This window comes from Caloenas nicobarica, chromosome 2 (assembly GCF_036013445.1).
Source record: "Caloenas nicobarica isolate bCalNic1 chromosome 2, bCalNic1.hap1, whole genome shotgun sequence".
NCBI lineage: Eukaryota > Metazoa > Chordata > Aves > Columbiformes > Columbidae > Caloenas > Caloenas nicobarica.
This window is the reverse complement of record NC_088246.1, coordinates 51,108,431-51,127,888: the sequence shown is the minus strand read 5'-3', so window position 1 is coordinate 51,127,888 and position 19,458 is coordinate 51,108,431. Positions and strand designations below refer to the sequence as shown.

Below are 19,458 nucleotides of genomic sequence, written 5' to 3'. Positions count from 1 at the left end.
GCTTAAGTCGATATAAACATATGCATACCGTTTCTGTACTAAATAAAAACTATACTGAATGGGTAGGCTCACGTGTGTCCATGAAGATCAGAACAGAAACAAATTAAAAGTCACCGCCTCTGTAGCTTATTTTGTCACAAATTTATTTAAGTTAAATGATTTAACTTGCTCCACTGTGGAAGGTATTTAAACCAAAGCACTTTATTTTCTATTGAAACGGATGGGGAACATTGACATTTTTACAAGCATTACTTTTAGCTGCGTCAAGGCTGATCGAATGCCCTCGTCACCCTTCAGGTGTGTCTGTACTACTGTTTCATAGTTATGGGGTGGGTCACGTTGTAGCAGGCTGGTCTGGGTTAAAAATAATTATTTGAGAGGGAAACTACTTAAGCCAGCACCACTGTTGAAAGAACTGCTCAGCAAATTACACCCTAGTAATAATTCCTGGCTGAGGGTATAAGTTTTCAAACCACACAGCAAGCTTGTAGACTGGACAGATGAGCAGTCTATTGCCTTTTTTCTTTTCTTTTTAAAATTTTTTTTTTAGTGGCTTGCATTTGGAGGGATTTCAGATTCTTCTTTTTAGCTGGTGTAATGTATCACCAAAGATGCATTGATCGATCTACCTGTCTAATCTAGTTATCAGTGTTTCTGCCTGTGGGGAGAAACGCTGTCTCGTTTGGGCATTGAACGAAGGCTCAGACTGTAAGATTTTCCACCAGCTTCACCTGTTAATGAACTCTCAATACTCGCTGCAGTCTTTTTCATGTTCAGCAGCCTAGACGTTCCGCAGCTTCTGAGGTCTGCAGGTTGGGTTTTTCCACACCTGGCTTTGCAAAGGGAGTTGTAAAGCAAGGACATCTGTGCTATGCTATACATTCCCTTCCGCTTTTATACTGTGCATCACTGGCTGGTAAGCACATATTTAACAGAACTTCAGATTTAATGAAAGGAGCAAATTCTGATACACATAGACTCAGCAGCCTAACCTTGCTGTGGTGCTGCTGTTTTCCTTTCTCCTCCAACTTCAAGCTATTGATCCTGTCCTCCCACTTCAGGGTCTGTCACTCATTACTATTTCAGCACAGTAAGCCAACAGACAAACTACTTCCACAGAAGAAGCAATTTTGTTTTGATTTTCAGCTTTATTATTACAACAAAACGGGTTCCTAAAATGTCCTGTGAGTGAACAAGGTGTATGTGGGAGGCACAGAAAGTTAATATCTGGAGGAGAGAGTGAGACAAGGACAGCCAGCCATTTGAGTGCCCTAAGCTGTCAAGGAAGAGCAAGTGGAGTCAGTTGTCCTCTTATGTTCTGTGTTCCTGTTTTCACTTGGACCACCTGCAATACTGTTAATAAGAGGTCCCACAAGAGGCTTGCTGAACAGGCAAAGCAAGCTGAAGGCCTCCTTGCCATTAGCTCCCACCCTGGGCTGTGTGCCCTCAGCACTGTGACCTTGTGGGCTGTGCTGCTGATCAGCTCACCCAGGTGCTTCAACCCAAAAAGCTCTTTTTCCCTCCTTTTACCTGCCCCAATAACTGCCACTTTTTTTTTCCCCAATGGTATTTTTAACTCCAATCATTTCAGTATCTGTAGATGTACCTCCCCAAACAATTATATTAGCATTAGAAAAGGAGGCAGTATTAGAAAAGGAATGAGCAGCCAGAAGTTTCAGGGAAGGGCAGGAACTTCTTCGATGGGCCAGTTTTAGAAGGCAATATATTTTGTAAATATACCTTTAAGGTATATCTTCACTGCCGAGTTCTTATCCACCTTTGAGTTACTGTTGTTGAGCCAGCCTTGCTTGAGTGAGCTTGTGACTCAGCCATACAGCTGAGAGAACCCCAATGGCTTGGCGCTGCTATGAGTGAGTCCAGCTCCCTGCCCTCTTCTCCTGGCCCTTGTGTTAACCCCCACTCTCCAGCCCAGTCCTGCTTCCTTCCTGGAATTGTTTCTGATGTCTGGATGCTTTGCAATGCCAATGCAGATTGTTAACTTGGCTGAAAAATATCCACATCTGTTCTGCAGAGTTAGTTTTCTGCTTGATTTGAGACTTGCAGAAGCAGGAGAGAAAGTGGGCATGAGTGGTTGCAGAAAAGGCCCTTTTTTTGTGGCAACAGACCACTGCAATTGGCTTAGGTGCATCAGTGAGCCACAACCTGAGAGCAGGCATGTTGTGACATAGTGTGAGAGTGGCTGTCCCTGCTCTGGCATTGCAGCCTGGAGACTGGCACTGTGGCTCTGAGGGGATGGGACATACCCCATGGGGCGGCTGCTGCTGCTCTGCAAGGAGCCCCTCTGTGCCTCCCCAGCTGCCCGTGGGTTAATGCCGCTGAGGGCAGCCCTGCAGCAGCGAGCCCAGGCTGAGTGGTGCCTCTGTTCACCATGTGCTGCAGCTGTGCTAGAAATCGATGAATTTTGTTAATTCAAGCTTTATTCTCTATTTTCCCCAAAGGGGCAGACAGTGCTCATTAAAAGTACCGTCATGCTCAGTGTAAGATTGCTCTGAGGTTTTCTTCGCACGTGGAACTCATGTTAGGAGCAACTCTTAAGTTATAATTTGAGTGTGTAATTAAGTTTTAGTGGGCAGCCTCTGGAAAGCAAGGCTGCAGCTTTTTATATAACTTTGACTGAGGAAGAGGCCTATGCTTTATTTATACTTGGCTTTATTTATTGTGCTACTTACTCATTATTTTGGCGAAGCTGATGACTATAAAAGTACAGTGACCAGAGTAAGAGAGTGTGAATGCCTGGACTTCTAGTTACCTCTGCTTCATTTTGCTTGTGATGAAAAGAACTAGTAATATAAAAAGTTGACAAGAACTAACAGTGTTTCCTAGTTAATTTTCCATATGTTATTTTCCTGGATATCGAAGAAAATTAGAATGCATTAGAGAACAGCCTGTCTAGTTTCTTGCTGTTAATACAGCTTGAAACATAACAAACTGAGAGAGGCTTTTTAAATTTTGCATATGTTTTCAAAAGTGGTCCTAATACTATGTGTAGTTACCATAATTTGGGCCAGATCTCCTTGAGTGCCTGCTGCTTAGAACAGATAAACTGTAGACATGGTGTGTGCTGGGACAAAGCCATAGGGCTTGGTGGTAAGCAGATTGTAGGGTGCATGGGGCCCTAGTGAAGCTGAGAGCACATCTTGTCAATATTAATATATTTATATCAGCAGAGATGCATCGTATCTTAAAAACTGTCCACATGTATCTTGATCCTGTTGATTGAGATGGCTCATCTTCGTTTTTCCTTCAGGCTCATTCTTGCTTCCACTGTGTGCTACGCGTCGTCTTATTAACTGAAGGAAAAAAAGGCTGGTTTTATGTTTATTTTTATGGTTTGGGTGACCTATAAATTATAGCAGAGACTGCAAGACAAGTTAGGTCATGAAGAACAGGTAAATGCTGATTCAATTTTATAATTATACATGATGTCCGATCATTTCTCAGGCTGTGTGCATTTGTATCACCAGAAAGAGGAGTGAGTGTGCACACAGTTATTTGCCTTTCCAGAAAGAGATTTCCTTAGTGCTTCTAATGCTAATTTTTTGTCTGAAGCCCAGTTTGTGCCTAGTTAAGGGGAGCTGAATATGCAGTCCACCCAGCTGGATGTACAGACTATGTAAAAGGCAAGTGTATGGATGTGCTGCTTCTACTCCCCCCTAGAATGCAATGCTGTAAAATGAGGCAGAAAGAGAACAATGCTAGGAGGTCCTGGTTACCATAATGACTGATGGAAAATGTCTTCAGAAGCCAAACTGGAAAAAATGATCATGTCTCCTTGCTACCCCATCTGAGATAATGTAGTTTGCTCATTCAGAGCTGTATTCCATAGTCTAGCCCAGAATTAATATTTCAGAAAATCATGGCAGTATAAATAGTCTTTCTGATGTAGCAGAAGACTGGTAAAGATGTGGTGGGGTTTTTTTTCTTGATGTATCAGAAGTCGTGTGACTGGGACAGACTCTCAGCTTTCCTTAAAAGGAAAAAAAACCTCTCATAGTCCCTTATAAAGTAAGAAAAGGAGAATGTAAGTCATAAGCCATAAATATTGAAAGACCAAAGAGTTAATAAAAGGAATCTAAATTTATTTTTATCGTTACCAGTAATAATAATAATCTCATAACTGGAGGAAAAGGAGGAAGGCCTATGTGAAATTTTCAGTATTTTTTTTCATTGGCATTATCACAGTCTCTGTCACTTGTCATTTGGCTGTAATAACAGGCAGTTTTTGCCAAAAAACTGAGACTGTGCTAAGCTTAGCTGTCTTGAAAGTAACCAGAATTGTTTCTGCTGCTGTTGAGGTTTTTCTTCCAAGGTCTGCTTTGCCGACGTGGCTGTGCTGAGCAGCTTTATGTGGCACAGGAGCATGCTAGTCAATGCATGATTGCGGATAGCCTGGTTTTATTTTTAAAGGAGTTGTAATCGCTTAGGGCACAGATGCGAGAGGAAAAACTTGCTTTAACAGTTGAATGGTTGTTAAATTGGGTCATCTTCCTATTGCAAATAATAAATACAGCTAGAACAGGTTAATATAAGCTGCTAAATAAATATGTATTTGTATGTTTTTGACTACTGGCTAAGAAGAGTCTTCTATTGAACTCATGCAGTTGCAGAGTTGGCTGCTGCACAGCCAGAAGTCTCTGAGACTGCAATTGTGCATGCTTTAAGGACAAATTGCATTGTTCGGTGAAATTCTAGCTCTTGGCTCGTCTTACAGAGATAATATTGTATACCAGCCCAGTGGAAAACTGAAGACAGATTGGTTTGGAGTTATTCCGACTTTAACACACTTTTGGGGACAGTTGCTCACATACCTGCTAATGGTTTTTTCCATCCCAGTCTGATGAGTATTTCAGTAGTGCTGTCAAAACACTTAAGCAGCCTTTGCTCACAGCCACTTGTCCCTGTCCTGCTTCATCTGAAGACTTACGCCCGTACTGTTTGTAGCAAGCTGGACTGGAAAACTAATGTAGATTATTAAAAGTGACAATAAAGGATACTTTAAATACAGTATTCTTTAATCCAGTTCAGTTCCCTGATTGAGCTCACACGATTGCCCTAGAAAACAGTTGTGCAAGTACAACTGACTGGGTAAATGGAAAATGAGTTTTCAGAAGATACGATAAATGCTAAGCTCTAGTAGGTCTTTGCCACTAAATAAAGTAGCCCTTTTCCACCCTTCCCAGCTTACTGGCTGTGTAGTACCTGCTCCCTCTCTTGGTCAGCTGTGACTCCTCAGTGATTCAATTTAGTTTGCTAATCCGGCAGAAAATAAGCCAGACGATGGAGAGAGGAAAAATAATTTGTATTTTTGACAGCACTGGGCTGTAAGACAGGCTCAGCCATTCCTGTGAAGCTTCACCTGGAAGCATAGATTACTTAATCTGACATCGCTGCCAAAATCAATTCTTGTCCAACAGGGGCTTTATGCAATCTTCATTTCTTAGCGCTTCTGTAATGTCGGGAGAGGGTGACTATTGTCTATAAGGCAAAAATCCAAAAGAGTACATAAAATGAGTTTATCCGGCTATACCACTGTGGAAATGGTAACGGCAGGAGAATGGGAAAGGGCTGCAGCCAATCTTTCAGTGCAGTTCCTATAAAGGAAGAAAGTGGGATAGGTTTTCTTTGTGGGAGGATTTTTGTGTTGGTCTGTTTTTCTCCTGCTTGCTCTCTTTTGGGTTTGGTTCCCCATCAGTCTTCAGGCTTGGATTCCACCCTCCCTCTCAACACACAAACAAGCACCATTTCTTGAATATCCTTCTGATCGATGTCATATACATAGCACACACACGGTACATTTTAGAAAAAAGCCTCATCTAAAGATTGAACCATCAAAGATCACATCTTTAGGGAGAAGAAGAGAGCTGCTGCTTCTTGCACTCCCCCCATCCTAAATGCCTTTTCTTCAGAGTTGTTTTTCTTACTTTGCCTGTGTTTAAGAATATTAGCATTTAAATGGCCCCTGCTAAGTACTGATATCAACACCTTGTTGACAGGAACAGGGAAGAGGAGTGGAGACAGTTTTACTGGGTTCTGTTTGGCGACCACTTTCGTAAAATGTGCTAAAAAGAGTAATTTCAGCAATGGATTTGTATTTCCAAATGTTCTTCAGAGTATCAAGCTGGACAATTTTTTTTTTTTTTTTTTTTTTAACTCCAGACAAGTGTAGTATTTGAGGAACCAGCATAAATAAGAAGAGCTTTTAATCTCCACTTCTGCAATTTTACAGGATGTTTTTGTCTCTTGGACTGTGGTGGCTATGGGATGTTGCGGTGGCTGTCAGGAGTGGCTGCTGCGTAACTGAATAGTCATTTCATCCAAATAATTTATTTCAACCTCCTGGCCAGAGTGTTTCCCAGACTTCATTTATATATGTTAGCCACTCCTGATACAGACAGAAGCCAGAAATATGTACTCCTGTGTATTTGTCTTGTCATATTTCTAACCACTGCCTGTTATCCAGAATGTGGGCTATCCTTGTGTTTGCCTGAAAAGCAGTAGCCAAATACCGATTTAATGTTGTTAACTGGTTGTTCATCCATCATCCCACCAGTTTTTCTGTAGAGGAGGAAGTTTTGCGAACATCTTCCACCTTCGCTAACAATGACCCTCTCCGGGGCTGCACTGCATGAAAAGGTTTTATCCTCGGTGGTATTTTTGGCCTGTTCTGCAAGCGTTTAAGCAGTGAAGGCTCAGAAACATTGGTTGTGGTGGTGGTGACTGCTTTACCTCTTGGCATCGCTAACTCTGGTGAGTCCACACTGGCTTCCACAGTGGGACGAAATTTTAGTTGTTCTCCCCAGTGCTGACCAGCCCTTGCTGTGCACTGTGTGTTACCCCAGCTGGGGTTTAGATTTTGGGTATCTTTGGTCCCTGTACAGCAGTGTTTGCACATGAACAGAGAGGAGTTGGTCCGTTATGGTCCTTGCTAAGCTGATCTCTGCTGGAAGCTGCTCATGACATAACCTGCAGCATTCAAGCAGGTATTAAGTCTGAATGGCTCGGGGAAGTCCAAAGGGAACTGCTGCTCCTTGGGATTCAGCTGGAAATGTATCACAAAGTTCCTTTGAGGCCAAACAGGGAACATATTATGGTAGCAAAATGTCTAAACTGGTAACTTGTTGTTAATGTTTATTTTGCATTATGTTGGCATTTGTTTGAAGATTTCTCCCTGTATAGAAATTGCTGTCCGTTTTTGTCTTTCACCACTATATTATCTGAACCTTTCAGAAATGCTATTTTATTTACCCTCATAATGTTTGTGTTTTGGCCATGGTTTTGTTCCCATCTGTGCAAGTGCCATTGAAGGATGGACTCTCATTTAAAAAAAAAAAAAAAAATAAAGTAAGTAATTGAGGTATTGAGCTAATTACAGTGTCTAGATCAGTGAGGCCTTCAGCATTTTTGACTATACCTGTGGTAACTCACCCAGGAAGCATTTTACAGAACTGGCTGGTTGCTACCACAGTCAGCCCTCTAGAAGAAACCCCAGTTGAGTGTATATATAGAAAGAGGAAATCTGATGGAGGTGGCGGGCTGTACTAGTTCCTTTCCAGGCTGACTTGCTGGAACACTTAACTTGGCTGCTTCTTCAGTGGTAACTTCAATGTAGTCTGAGGGTGAATATGAGGGACTCCTGCTCATGCCAGGTCCTTTTGTGTTAGGTTTTTGGTTCAATGATGGGATGAAAATAGCACGCACTGCTTCAGATAACAGCCTCCACCTGTTCAGTGGTAAAAATCTATCTATAATCATCCTGTACCATGTTGCTGCAACATTCGATGTCCTAGATTGATTGCTACTCTTATCACACTTTCCAAAGCAACAGAGATTAATATAAATTGTTTAGTCTAATATGATAGTTATCTTTCCTCTCAAGTCAAAATTTGCTGTCTTTGTATTGCTTCACTAGGAAAGTCCTAAGTGATTCAATTATTTCTCCATATTATTCTAATTTTGTATTTGCTTTTACATTGCACATCTTCTGACCTCAAGTTAACTGATTGCCAGTTAACTCAAGATGGGTGAGAGTTCTGTAAATACTAAGAGAGTTGCTGTCTGAATGTTTTGTTCTAGGACTCAGGTGTTTGTTCTTTAATCTCTGGGCTCAAACATGGAGAAAATGTATCTGATTATAGCCTGTTGTGAAAAATCTCTGGCAAAACTGAGCGTGCCCTTTGAAGTGCTACCAGTTTGCAAACACCACTGGTGTTTCTCTTTGATGTCAGACAGACGCAGCACCAATTTCAAGTTTACTTGCTGTTTAGCCAAAGCCAGCACCTGGATGAAAAGCAGCTGTTTTAAAAGCTGGGTTCAGAAGGATGCTATGAAGTTTTGCTGCCATGTGCTGCGTGAGGTTGCTTAGAGCCACACACATCTGGAAGATGACAAAACCCATTTGTGGTGGTGGTTGTTCTTGCTAGGGTTTAGCAGAGTCTCCTGCAGCAAGGAAGAACTCCGCAGAAGCACAAGAATGACATTCTGCTGAAGCTGGAATCTCCTATCATGAGAAATGCTTTGAACTCTTCTGCTCCTAAAAGCATGTTGAGGGTAATTTTGTGCACTTTTTAAGGCTGTCTGACCATCAAGATGATGTGAATTTGCTCATTACTGCTGGTTACACAGCTCTTGTAGCATGAAAAAAACCAAAGCCATGAAATCCAACAACAAAATCTTGTCACTTTTCTAATTTGAGCTAGGCTTTAGCCCAGTCTGTGGTTGGATAGATGGTAAACTGTGCCATCATTCTCTTCAGACATGGGTGTTGCAGCTCACAGCTAGAAATGAACGATTTCAAATCACTGATCCGGTGATGTACACTTTGTTTTCTCCCTTGATGGTTACGCAAGCCAGCCCAAAAGCTGCCATCCCTGAGACTGGTCCTTCTCGAAAGGGGAGTCTTTGCAGTCTATGTAGAAAGCACAACATTGCTTATGCATAAACAGAATGGAAAATGCAAGGTGGGAGGAGTCACTGCTGCACCAAAAGGAAAAAAAAAAAAAAAAAAAAGAAATCTTACCAAGTTCTGGGACAGGCAGTTGGAGAGCTTGGAGTCCTAGAGCTGTTGTGGGCTGAATGACATGGCAGCAAGTGGGAAGGCGAAGAGCTGGGGTGAAGGGGACAGGGAGGAAGGAGAGACCTCCTTCTTCTGCTTTTGAACAGTAGTCTGCCCAGTGTGGACCTGCAACCAACCCTCTGAAATAAAACTGTGGAATAGATTTAGGAGACACAAGAAGGGATTAAGCAGGAGATGGATTTTTTTTTTAATTATTTTTTTGTTTGTTTAAGTGGTATTTTAAAAAGAAGTTATTTATCTTGGATGCTATTTTTACCATTGATATTCTTTCTTCAGCTGGCTTAGTCGCATAATCAGCAGTTCTGAAGCTGGTTATTAGTAGGAGGATGACTTGAAAATTGTGATTAGTGGGCTACAGCTTTCAAATGCACTTATTATTTGCTCCACCTCCGCCCTCCACTTAATATTTGGCTTTCAGTTTCCTCTGTATAGTAATATGATGCCATAGCTTCTGGTTCATGAATGATATATAACAATGTATATCTTGGGGGAAAAAAAATAGGAAACGCCTAACTAAAAAAACTCTTGGGGTGTGTTAATCCTCTTGCTGCAACTTGGAGCCAAGTGTTTTGGAAGCTACTAGGAAAGCAAAAGCCTCACGCTGAAGGTTGTGCCTGTAGCTTGGCCTCTTAGAATCTGAGTTAGTAAGTGACACTTAAGCAGGTCATTGTCTTTCTCAGGTGGGTTGATTCAGCACCTTGGGTCCATCCGTGTGTGAATTTTAAAAGCAACAGAGCTATAGCTGAGCTTACACGTTCTGGTGGAATAGGGCTGCAGCACTGTATTTGTGTTGTGGAGCTGGTGCAAGATGATTTTGAGTTGTTGGGTAAATACAAGTCTGTGGTTAAAAAGCCAGGGTGAATTGTTTGTCCCCCTTTGAAGTCAATGGAAAGCTTGTCCCTGACTTCAGAACGTCAGGATTGTGGTCTGTGTCGGTCCTAGCTACACAGCAACTTTCAACCATACTAACAACTCTGACATCAGTATTTGTGATGGAAACCGGAAGTAAATAAAAGCTTGTCAGGCAATGGGATACATGTCATAGCAACAAGACAGAAAATGCTTAATGTTTTGTACCAAAGACTTCTTTTACACAAATACTTAACTAATTTAGGATGCCTAGAAATACTTTAATGGTCAAGAGAAAATATTTTAGAGAAATTTGTTATATTTCCCCTATCGACTGCCTTTTCTCTTCTGCTTGTTTCGTAACAGAAGTTAATACAAGTATTCTGAATAAATATTTGAAATTAATTTTGAACATTCTTTACCAGTTACTGAACTGTTTCTATTTGCAGCAAACTGCTGGTTATTTACTGCCTCTTGTTGTGTCTGTCTTTGAATTTTATGAATCAAGTATGGGTGCGTGGGGGCGTGTGTGTGCGCATAGGTAAATAGAGTACAGATGTTTTAAAGTGTGTCTCCTCACGTGCAAGTTTTAATTTTGCAGACGATATCAGAAATTGCAGAAGATAATGAAGCCCTGGTAAGAACCTGATTAGATCACCTTGCACACTTTCTCTTCTTTTGCATGACTGATTTCAGGCCCTTGTGCTAATCTTTGTATGTAAATACAATGGTGCATCTTCATGCAGCCAGTCTTCAACATTCTCTGTTTTCTGCTCTTTGCCTGTTACAATTTTCTGATTAAGCCTTTTTTGCTTTGCTTGTGGAATGGGTGCTTAATTTCTCTAGCTTCTGCAGGAACGTCTACTGTTTCCTTAGTATGGCTTTGTTGTTGTTGTTGTTGTTTTAATTTGAGCAAACAAGTAATTTCCCTGCCTTCCCCAATTCCCCCCTTAAATTCGTCTGGTTTACATGACTGATAACAGGCAATTGTAATTGTCGAGGTTAGCAAGATGAAAGTAAGAGTCATTGTGCCAGTTTGAATTCCTGTTATTTGCTGGTCCCTGGTAGTGCGAATTGTTGCAGATAACTGCATAAAGGAAAACTCCAGTATAGCAAAAGGCCTCATATCAGAAAGTTCAGAAGCATGCTTATTGCTCTGATGGTTTTGAATGGGACTCTTCTGTGTGCTTCAGGTTAAGCACAGGCTTCATAGGCTTTGATAAATTGGGACCCCAAGAGATATTCTAGTATCTTGATTGGCTTGCACGTTTGACATGTATAATGCAGCAAAAACTGAGGGAAGCAAAAGAATAATTAATCTGTTAACTGTGCATCTGTCACTCCAGGAGCCTGATGTGGTTTATCACAAGGAAATGCAGCTCCCCATCTGAATCCATGTTAAATCAAACTTTCACAAATCTGATGTAAACCAAGTTCTGAAACATTTATTATTACATCATTGCCTAATAAATAAATTAGACATGAAGAATAATTTGGCAGGAAACTTAAATCCTTCCTCTACAGTTGCTTTCTCGGTTTAATACGAAGTAAGTTGTTTCATAATAGAAAAGTTTAGGTTCTGAGGAAAGTGATTAAAATGGCATGAGTCTTCAGAATTCTTGGCAGCATCACCCCTGCCAAGACAAGGTACCTCCTGTGGGTTTTTCCTCACTGCTGTGACAATAGTTCTTTGTGGAAAAATAGTTATACTCCTTCAGCATCTCTCTGCTTCCAAATTCTAGTATCCTGTAGGCTTCTCTACATTAAATTATGTGATTGTCCTCAAGACAGTACTAAAATACTGACTTATAGTTGCATTGCACCCTGGGTTTAGGACCTGATTATTGCTGATGATCTAAATTAATTTTTTTACAGTTTAGTTGTAGTTACTCATGGGAACAAGGCATTACCCACTTTAAGAGGATTCTTATTGATCAGTGTTGATAAAGCGCTTCAGTGGATACAGTAGTAAAGAAAGTGTGTGTGACTAAAGTTTATTCTAACTTTGGAAGTTAAATCCTGCCAGGAGGAGCTTCAGTTTACATCAAGGCACGCAGTTTAGTATTTTGATTTCCATTAGTAGTACGTGAAATGAGACAATTAAAATAACACAAATATTTGAGTTTGGGACTTGTACTAGAGAAGATGCCAAAGCCATTGATCAGGCTGTGAAACCAATAGTTCTGGAAGCTGTCCTGTTTGTACATTTTGAAGGTAAAATGTATACACTAGTGCTCTATGAGTGTAGTTATCGAACATCCTGACTATTTTTCACTCATGTATTAGTAGGAAAAGGTCCAGTGAAACAAACTATTGAAAGAACCTCAGAGCTTCATATAATGAACTCAACTAAACTTTAAACTTTGCAGCCTCCCCCTGCTGTGTAAGAAACTTAAAGAAACCAAGTACTAATAAAAGAAAATACTTTTCATTTACAGGATGACATATTTCATAAAGTGCCAGTATTTAATTTTATCTCTAGTAGCTTGCACATGCTAGCCTGACTTAATTAAAACCTGATTTTCACAGAGAGACCTTGTTTAATAGCTTTCTCCACTGAAGAAAGTTCTAAAACGTGAGTTTCTTTTTCTCTGTCTTTTCTGTTTTAGAGGTTCCCATTTTGTTTGTCCTATGTTGGCTAATACTTAGATTAAAAAAAACCAACCAAACAAAAGTGACCTTTGCATTGGAGTACTGAGTTGTAGTAAAACCACACTGTATTGGAGAGTGATATTTTTCCTGTGTAGCTAGTTATTCCTGATCTTTTAAGAAAAGCTGGTCCATTTAAGGAAATTACCAGGAAACGAGTAAAACCAGGAATTTAAAAGATGGAGAATAAGAGAAAAGGTAATTTTAATCACATCTTCATGAAGAACCAGTGTGTAATAGTTCTGCTGGCATAGTTTCCCATGCAGACAAATGCTTAATGTACCTCCAAGTGGATATAGTCATACTCCATTATAAGAGTATCTACGCCTGGATTTATTCAAGAATAGTTAAAGTTCTATTTAAAATTCTCAGCTTGTTTTCTTTAATCAGAGTTAATTTTCAAGCTTAGAGAAGCCCTGATACCAGGGGTACAAAGCTATTTCAGGTTTTTGGAATGCAAAATGGCTAATGGTTAAAATCAGTAGGGCTGATCCCTTGTAATGAACACATTGAAACTGTACCACAAATAAATATTTCAGTGGTGCTTGGCACGATGAAAATAAATAAATAAAATCTCTGTCACTTGCAGTGTAGCAGTTAAGTGCATTTTCTGTAATCATCTGGAAAAAATAGGAGCAGCTACCGTGCAGATTGTTCAGTCATTTTCAGGTGTGCAGAGTAACTACCAAGTAGGTGTGAATTGCTCGTAGTTTGATTTGATGGTGGCTTAGCTTCACCCTCGGCAAGGTTACTTGAAGAAGCAAGGCAGTGTAGAGGCAATAAGAGGAGCCATAGCAATAAAAAAGTAGTTGCTCACGCTGCTTGCAAAGCATCCTGCTGCAGCATCAGTCCTCACTTTAGACTTGGCTATGTTCTTGCCCCCATGGCTTTTCCAGAGCTCTTGTCCTCTGATGATTAGATATATTCTGCTCCCCTGTTTAAATTTATTCATGGCCATTTATCCTTGACAACTCTAACTTGAAAAGCTGTTCTTACCCTTTGATGTTGACCTCAGTGATGTCAGGCCTTTCAGCTGCCCGGTAATAGGCTGTGAGCACAGTTGCGGAATGATAAGGGAATTAAAGTTAACCGCTTCCTTAACTCCTGCATGTGGTAGTAGGCTACTGCTCTCTTGTTGCCTCCTGCCAGTTAAAGTTGTTTCTTTGCTGCCATCCCTCTGCACAACTAGAGATCAGCTTTGGTTCTCCTTTGCTCATGAAAAATGGTTTGTGTAAAGATGGACTGTCTTTGGCTTCTAGTCCTAATGGGCTGGTGGCTGTATCTTAGTTGTGACAGACAAGCAACAGTTAATTTTCAGGTTCTCCTATGCAACTTTTATCATGTAAAACATGAGGTGATCCACCTAGCTTTATAAAAGCTGATATTGCTTTTTTTGTTGTTATTGCCTGATAACAGCTGAGCCTGACTAATTATCTTGATTTAAAGAATAATTTGAACAGCTGAGTATTTTTCCCTCCTCAATAGCAATACAATCAATGTTCATGTTGATACGTGTTAAACATGGATTTAATTTTTTTTTCCCCAAAACATCTAGGGGATTTGGGCGCTCAAGTCCCATTAATCTAAATTGCTTTAGGTATCTTTCAAAATATCAGACATAGTTCTACATATATATCTGAGGATTACTTATCACACGTGATAAAGATGGTTTGGCATGTAGAAATGCTACTAGGAAGGCAGGTGAAAGACAGGTGTGGTGGTCAGGATCACAAGCACATTCCTGTCATTTTTAGGAAAGAAAAGCTAATATCAAAATGCGTGCAGTTTTTTTTCCTTCACAGTTTCTTAAGGTAAGAATGCAGAAAAGTCGTAGGAACGTAAATTATCAGGTTTCGACCTGATATTTCTCTAAAACCAAGGGATGTGAAACGCAACCATTGACTTATTCTTCAGACAGGTTTGTCAGAGGGTTTGAGCATCCATCCACAGCGGAGCAGCTCACGCTGGGACAGCCGATGGTGTTACAGACCGCAGCTTTCCGCTGCTTCTGTGGCTTTTGCCGAGAGCTGTTGTAGATGAGGAGGTGCTTCACGACCAGCTCGCCCATCCTCACAAGGGTGGTTAGAAGAGGGGAGTCAGACATCAGAGACTGGGGAAACTTCATCAGCTGTCCCAGCCTAGGATGTCCCCACCCTAAGAGCCAGAGCCCTGAACAGCATTCGGGAGGGATTGCACAAGTAGCTTGTCTGATAGCAGAGATCATTAAAATATGGGTGTTAGTAGAGCTATGAAGTTACAGTTACACAGTGGAAATTTCTCATCATTTTTCCTCCTCTTTCCACGATGGCACACGTTAAAAAGCACCTTCATTAAGAATTACTGTCAAACTATTGAGTCATTTTGCCAGAGCAAGCAAGGGTTTGGTATTTACAGAACTGCTGTGCCTTGTGCTGTGGAATAGTCTAAAAAGATTTTATGAAGAAAGAGGCCCCATAATTTTTCAGACTTTTTTCTATGACTAAAACGCTTACTGAGATTTTGAGTTAAACAGCTCCTATCACATATTTTCCAAGATTACTACTTTTATGAGCGAGTTCTGATTCCCTTGAAATTTCTAGCATCTATTCTGTCTGCTACTCTTAACAGTGTGAGTGCGTCTGTGCGTGTGTGTCTTGAAATGAATTGCTTGGAAGTCTACTTCTACCTATCTGCTTGTGTTTAAACACATAACAAAGAATCAACACCACTCCCTTCCCCCCCCCAAATACTTTAATCCTTATCTTACTCTAGTTACCCTGGAGATTGCTTTCATCTCTAGCTGTGCTGTTCCTAATGCTTATCCTTTAAGCCTGGCTTTTGACTTTTGCAGTGCCACTTAGCATATGCATGTGTGTGCAGGTGCATATTTATAGCTATATATTTAAAAAATACGTGCAATGTATGTGTGGTGCTGCATAATATACAGAGCTGCAGTGTTTCTTGCTGTTTGATTAGTCCCAGTGTTGCAGCTCTTCACTCTCATTAATTATTTCAAGCAGTGTCACTGGAGTGACACCTGGTGGGGTGTCTGATCATTTTAAGTTGAAAAGTACTTTCACCTTCTGCATCCTAAACAGTTGTATCATTGTCACATCTACTAAAAACAGAGTTATACATTAATACTAGTATTTTCAGCTCCATTAACCCAGCTTCCCCTCCAAAGCTGTAGGGAAAGTTGGATTAAGTGGAAGGATTAATTAGCAGGTTTTGGTGAGAAGAATAAACGGGACTGTTGAATGTAAAGAAATTAAACTAACCTGAATTCCAGCCACTACTGTTCTGAAGGCGAATATCCATATGCAGGTTTAATACAGTTTAAGTAATCCCTCTAAACTATACCTATTGTTAATGGAGATTAGTTTTCATGTACAAATAGTAGTTTACAGAAGAGTATGTACTAAACCCAGGCTAATTGACTAAATTTTTAAACAATACATGAGAAAAGCTAGGAGAGAGAAATTGACTGCTTAATTTAATACTAGGAGAGATATTTTTATCTACTTTTCATCCTATATGGCCTCTCTTCTTGGAATTTTTTTTTCTTCGTATTTGGATCTGGTCTAGTCTAGATTCTTAAAATACCAGAATTCCATATTTTTGTGGAAGTATTCTGTCATGAAGATGCATGAGAATTTGGTGTAAGTTTTTAGAGGGCAGCCTTTCCTAGGGGTGCTATTTTATTTGTGGATTCATAAATAACCATTTTATGCAAAAAGAGTGGATTGGGGAGAATGACAGAACTGGAACTGATTAAATTTTCTGCAAAGTCTTGTTGTCATCTTGTTATGAAATTCTTGATTGTTTGGAATGCCAATTATGACATTTTAAATCTAATTTAATTCTTGAAAGATTTGCAATATTAAAAAATAAGCAAACAAAACCAACCCCCCCACCCTCCAAAGCAAAACCAAGAACTTCCAGATCATGTATTTGCTGAACAAAATATTCCTGTATAATTACAGTGGTTTTTTAAAAGACGCTGTATTTTTCTTGTTTGCTCTTTGGTGTAGTTTTTTTTCATTTTGTCATAAATAATAAAAGCCACTGTGGACAGCCTTACTGACTGTAGAAGAGAAAGGTGTGGTTTGGTTTTGTTTTGTTTCTACTTACAAAATGTCAACAATGGCAACTTTCTTTTTAGTGGAGGGCATCTGGGGAGTTTGGATGAACAAGAGCTCCTGTCTTAAATGAAGGGGCCACTAAAGGCTGCATCTCTCTTTCAAAAATCCCTAAATGTCAGATTACATCAAATCCAGTAAACTGGCTATTGGAGTTGCTACCTTGAAACTTATTTTCTGCTGTATTCTTCTGCACGGCAGTAAATGTTTTCTGTCTGAATGGTGGTTGGCTTATTTGTGTTGGGTTGGTGCAGGATAGCAGAGAATTACCAGTTACATCGCTTAACTATGGCTATAGTATTAGCCTCAGGTTTTCAACGTACTGAGCATGGTAGTTCAAATCTGAGTTTTAAAAATTTTATCCTTTTATTATTTGCATTAAAAATCAGTGGGACTATTCATGCTGTTTAGGTCGATTGTGTGCTCATGCTTGTTAATGCTTTAGTGGCAGGCAGTTTGGCATGCCCTTAAAGGTAATACGCTGCTTCATTTGGAGCTCTGTGCGCTGCTGGTTGTGTTGAGTAGCTGCCTCATTGAATGGCCTCATTGAAATCATTATGGCTGCCGACTCTTTGGTGCCCTGACTATATATAGAAATGAAGCTAATCTTTAAAAGCTGTTTTTTAACGTGGGGAGTTCCTGTGCAGCCAGTCAAGGTTAGAGCATATTCCTTTTGTTGAGTTTAAACCTGTTTTGAATTTAGTTGAGTTCATACAAAGATGCATTGAATCTCAAATTCGCAGGTGTAAAATGCAGTGTAGTGGCCTGCAAACCTTGTGCAATTTGAGCTGCATGCTCAGATAAACTGCGGGAACTTTGCAATTCGCTTGACATGTTTGCCTATGGTTAAACAAAAGGAGATGCATCTTCAGATTCAAAGAAATAAATTGAGACATTAACTATTGGAAAATTGCTGATCACTATCTTCTGGTGCCTTTTTAACATATATCTGCTTCCTTGTAATAGAAGGAACAAACAGTCCACTAACTTTCTGCCAATCTGCTTGACACAGAGGTACCAATACAAAGGACTTCTGTGTGACATTCAATTAGGAGAATTTCCACAACTTGCTAAGAAAAAGCTCACTTCTTTTCTTCTGTTAGATCAAAAACTCTGAATTTATAAGGGAAGTTTAATTTGGACTCTCTGATTTCCTTGAGCATTGCATGTAGCATTCTCCTGGGGATTAGTTCTCTTACAAAACCGCTTTCTTCCAGGTGTGACTGTTCTTGATGTCCATGCTAAATCGTTTTGGAGACTGCTGCACGGCCTCTCTCGCTCTTCTGCTACTTCTTAGTCCCTAATTGGCTTCATTTTCCTGCCTTTCTGAAAGCTTCCTGCTGCTTTATTCCCTCGGTCACTGCCCTGCTGCATCACTGGTAAATGTTGTTATGACTCCTGTCTCTTGCAGCTTTGGAGATATGTTGTCCTTTACACTGACTGCATTTGTTGAGCTGATGGATCATGGGATTGTATCGTGGGATACATTCTCTGTGGCATTCATTAAAAAGGTAAATTTGTAATCGATGCTATCTGTTCTATATCAGTTTAAATTTTTGAGGTGAGTTACGGTTTGGTTTTGTTTGTTTGTTTTGGTTTGGGTTTTTTGGTTGTATTTTTTTTTTTTTTTTGGGTCATATCCCCCCGCCCCGGGTACATAATTTAGGTCACTGGTCAAAACGGTGCACAAAAATGGGATTAAAATGCTATTTCAAATCATAAATATTTGTAATTGCAGGATCTGGCCCAACTGCTACGGAAATCAAAGGGAGTGAAATGGGATCAACCCTGTATTAGGCTTATTATGCAAGAAATTGCTTGCTCAGTTGTGGTGTGACCTACCTGTGCAGATACCATACAGTTAAAGCAAAAATTAGTATTTTGATTTAATGTAAAGTAAAATGAGCAATACCATATTTATTGAAACAAAACCAGCACTGAAATGTTTCCTCTAGGGGTATGGGAAGAAGAGAAAGGAGTTAATTGACAATTGAAATTAAGCCGATATCTGAGTGTATCGAGTTGAACTCTGCCTCCCCTGAATCTTGCATCTGAGGTCTGTGGTTTTGAAACTGATCTTTCCATGATTTACAACACTTTTTTAATTTTCTTACATGTAGGCGATGCACAAAACCAGCAGAAACACGAGAGTACTCTCTAAGTACCAAGATTTAACAGACTTCAGAAAAAAGTTTTTGTTACTGATTTAACCCTTTTCATTTACTGTGAAAAAAACCCCAACCAAACAACAAAAAACCCCCATCTTGCACCTTTTTAGATTGAACTCAGAATTTATCTTAAGTTAAAATGCATTTGTACAGATTCAAAAGACAGCAGAGTTACTTCACTAAAATGATATCAGAAGCAGTAATGGAACTAATATAACCTGTGGCAAAGATCTCTTCATTATACAGAGTGTATCGGAGCACAGACTTTTAATTTAAATTTGGTTAAAGAAGCACTACCACCAAAGGAAGGTACAGATTTACTTTTGTTGTCAAAAGTGAAAGAAGAAACAATTATGGAAAGCGCATTATATATTATAGCTCAGTTTTTGTCATTAAACATAGATGCTATTTGTAAGAAAAATTACTATAATTGGTCTGATTTGGGGACTTTTTTTTTTTTGGCAGTCTTGCAGTCCAGATAGTCTATGTACATTATGGTGATGATTACTGTTATCTTTTCATGTCAAAGAAAATAGTACAATTGTTTTATAACTGACTTCATCAGATAGAAGGTCAAGCC

The 19,458-nt window shown here is 39.8% G+C and overlaps 1 protein-coding gene across 3 annotated transcripts in view; it reads left to right on the top strand.

Annotated features, from left to right (window-relative positions):
• The window catches only part of ELMO1 (engulfment and cell motility 1), a 316,062-nt gene that overhangs the window by 88,351 nt on the left and 208,253 nt on the right, over positions 1 to 19,458 (top strand). For all 3 annotated transcript variants that reach the window (XM_065628523.1, XM_065628524.1, XM_065628522.1), the window contains exons 8-9: positions 10,545 to 10,580; positions 18,122 to 18,221. In XM_065628523.1, coding sequence (XP_065484595.1) covers positions 10,545 to 10,580; positions 18,122 to 18,221 — 136 coding nt within the window. The remainder of the gene's footprint in view (positions 1 to 10,544; positions 10,581 to 18,121; positions 18,222 to 19,458) is intronic.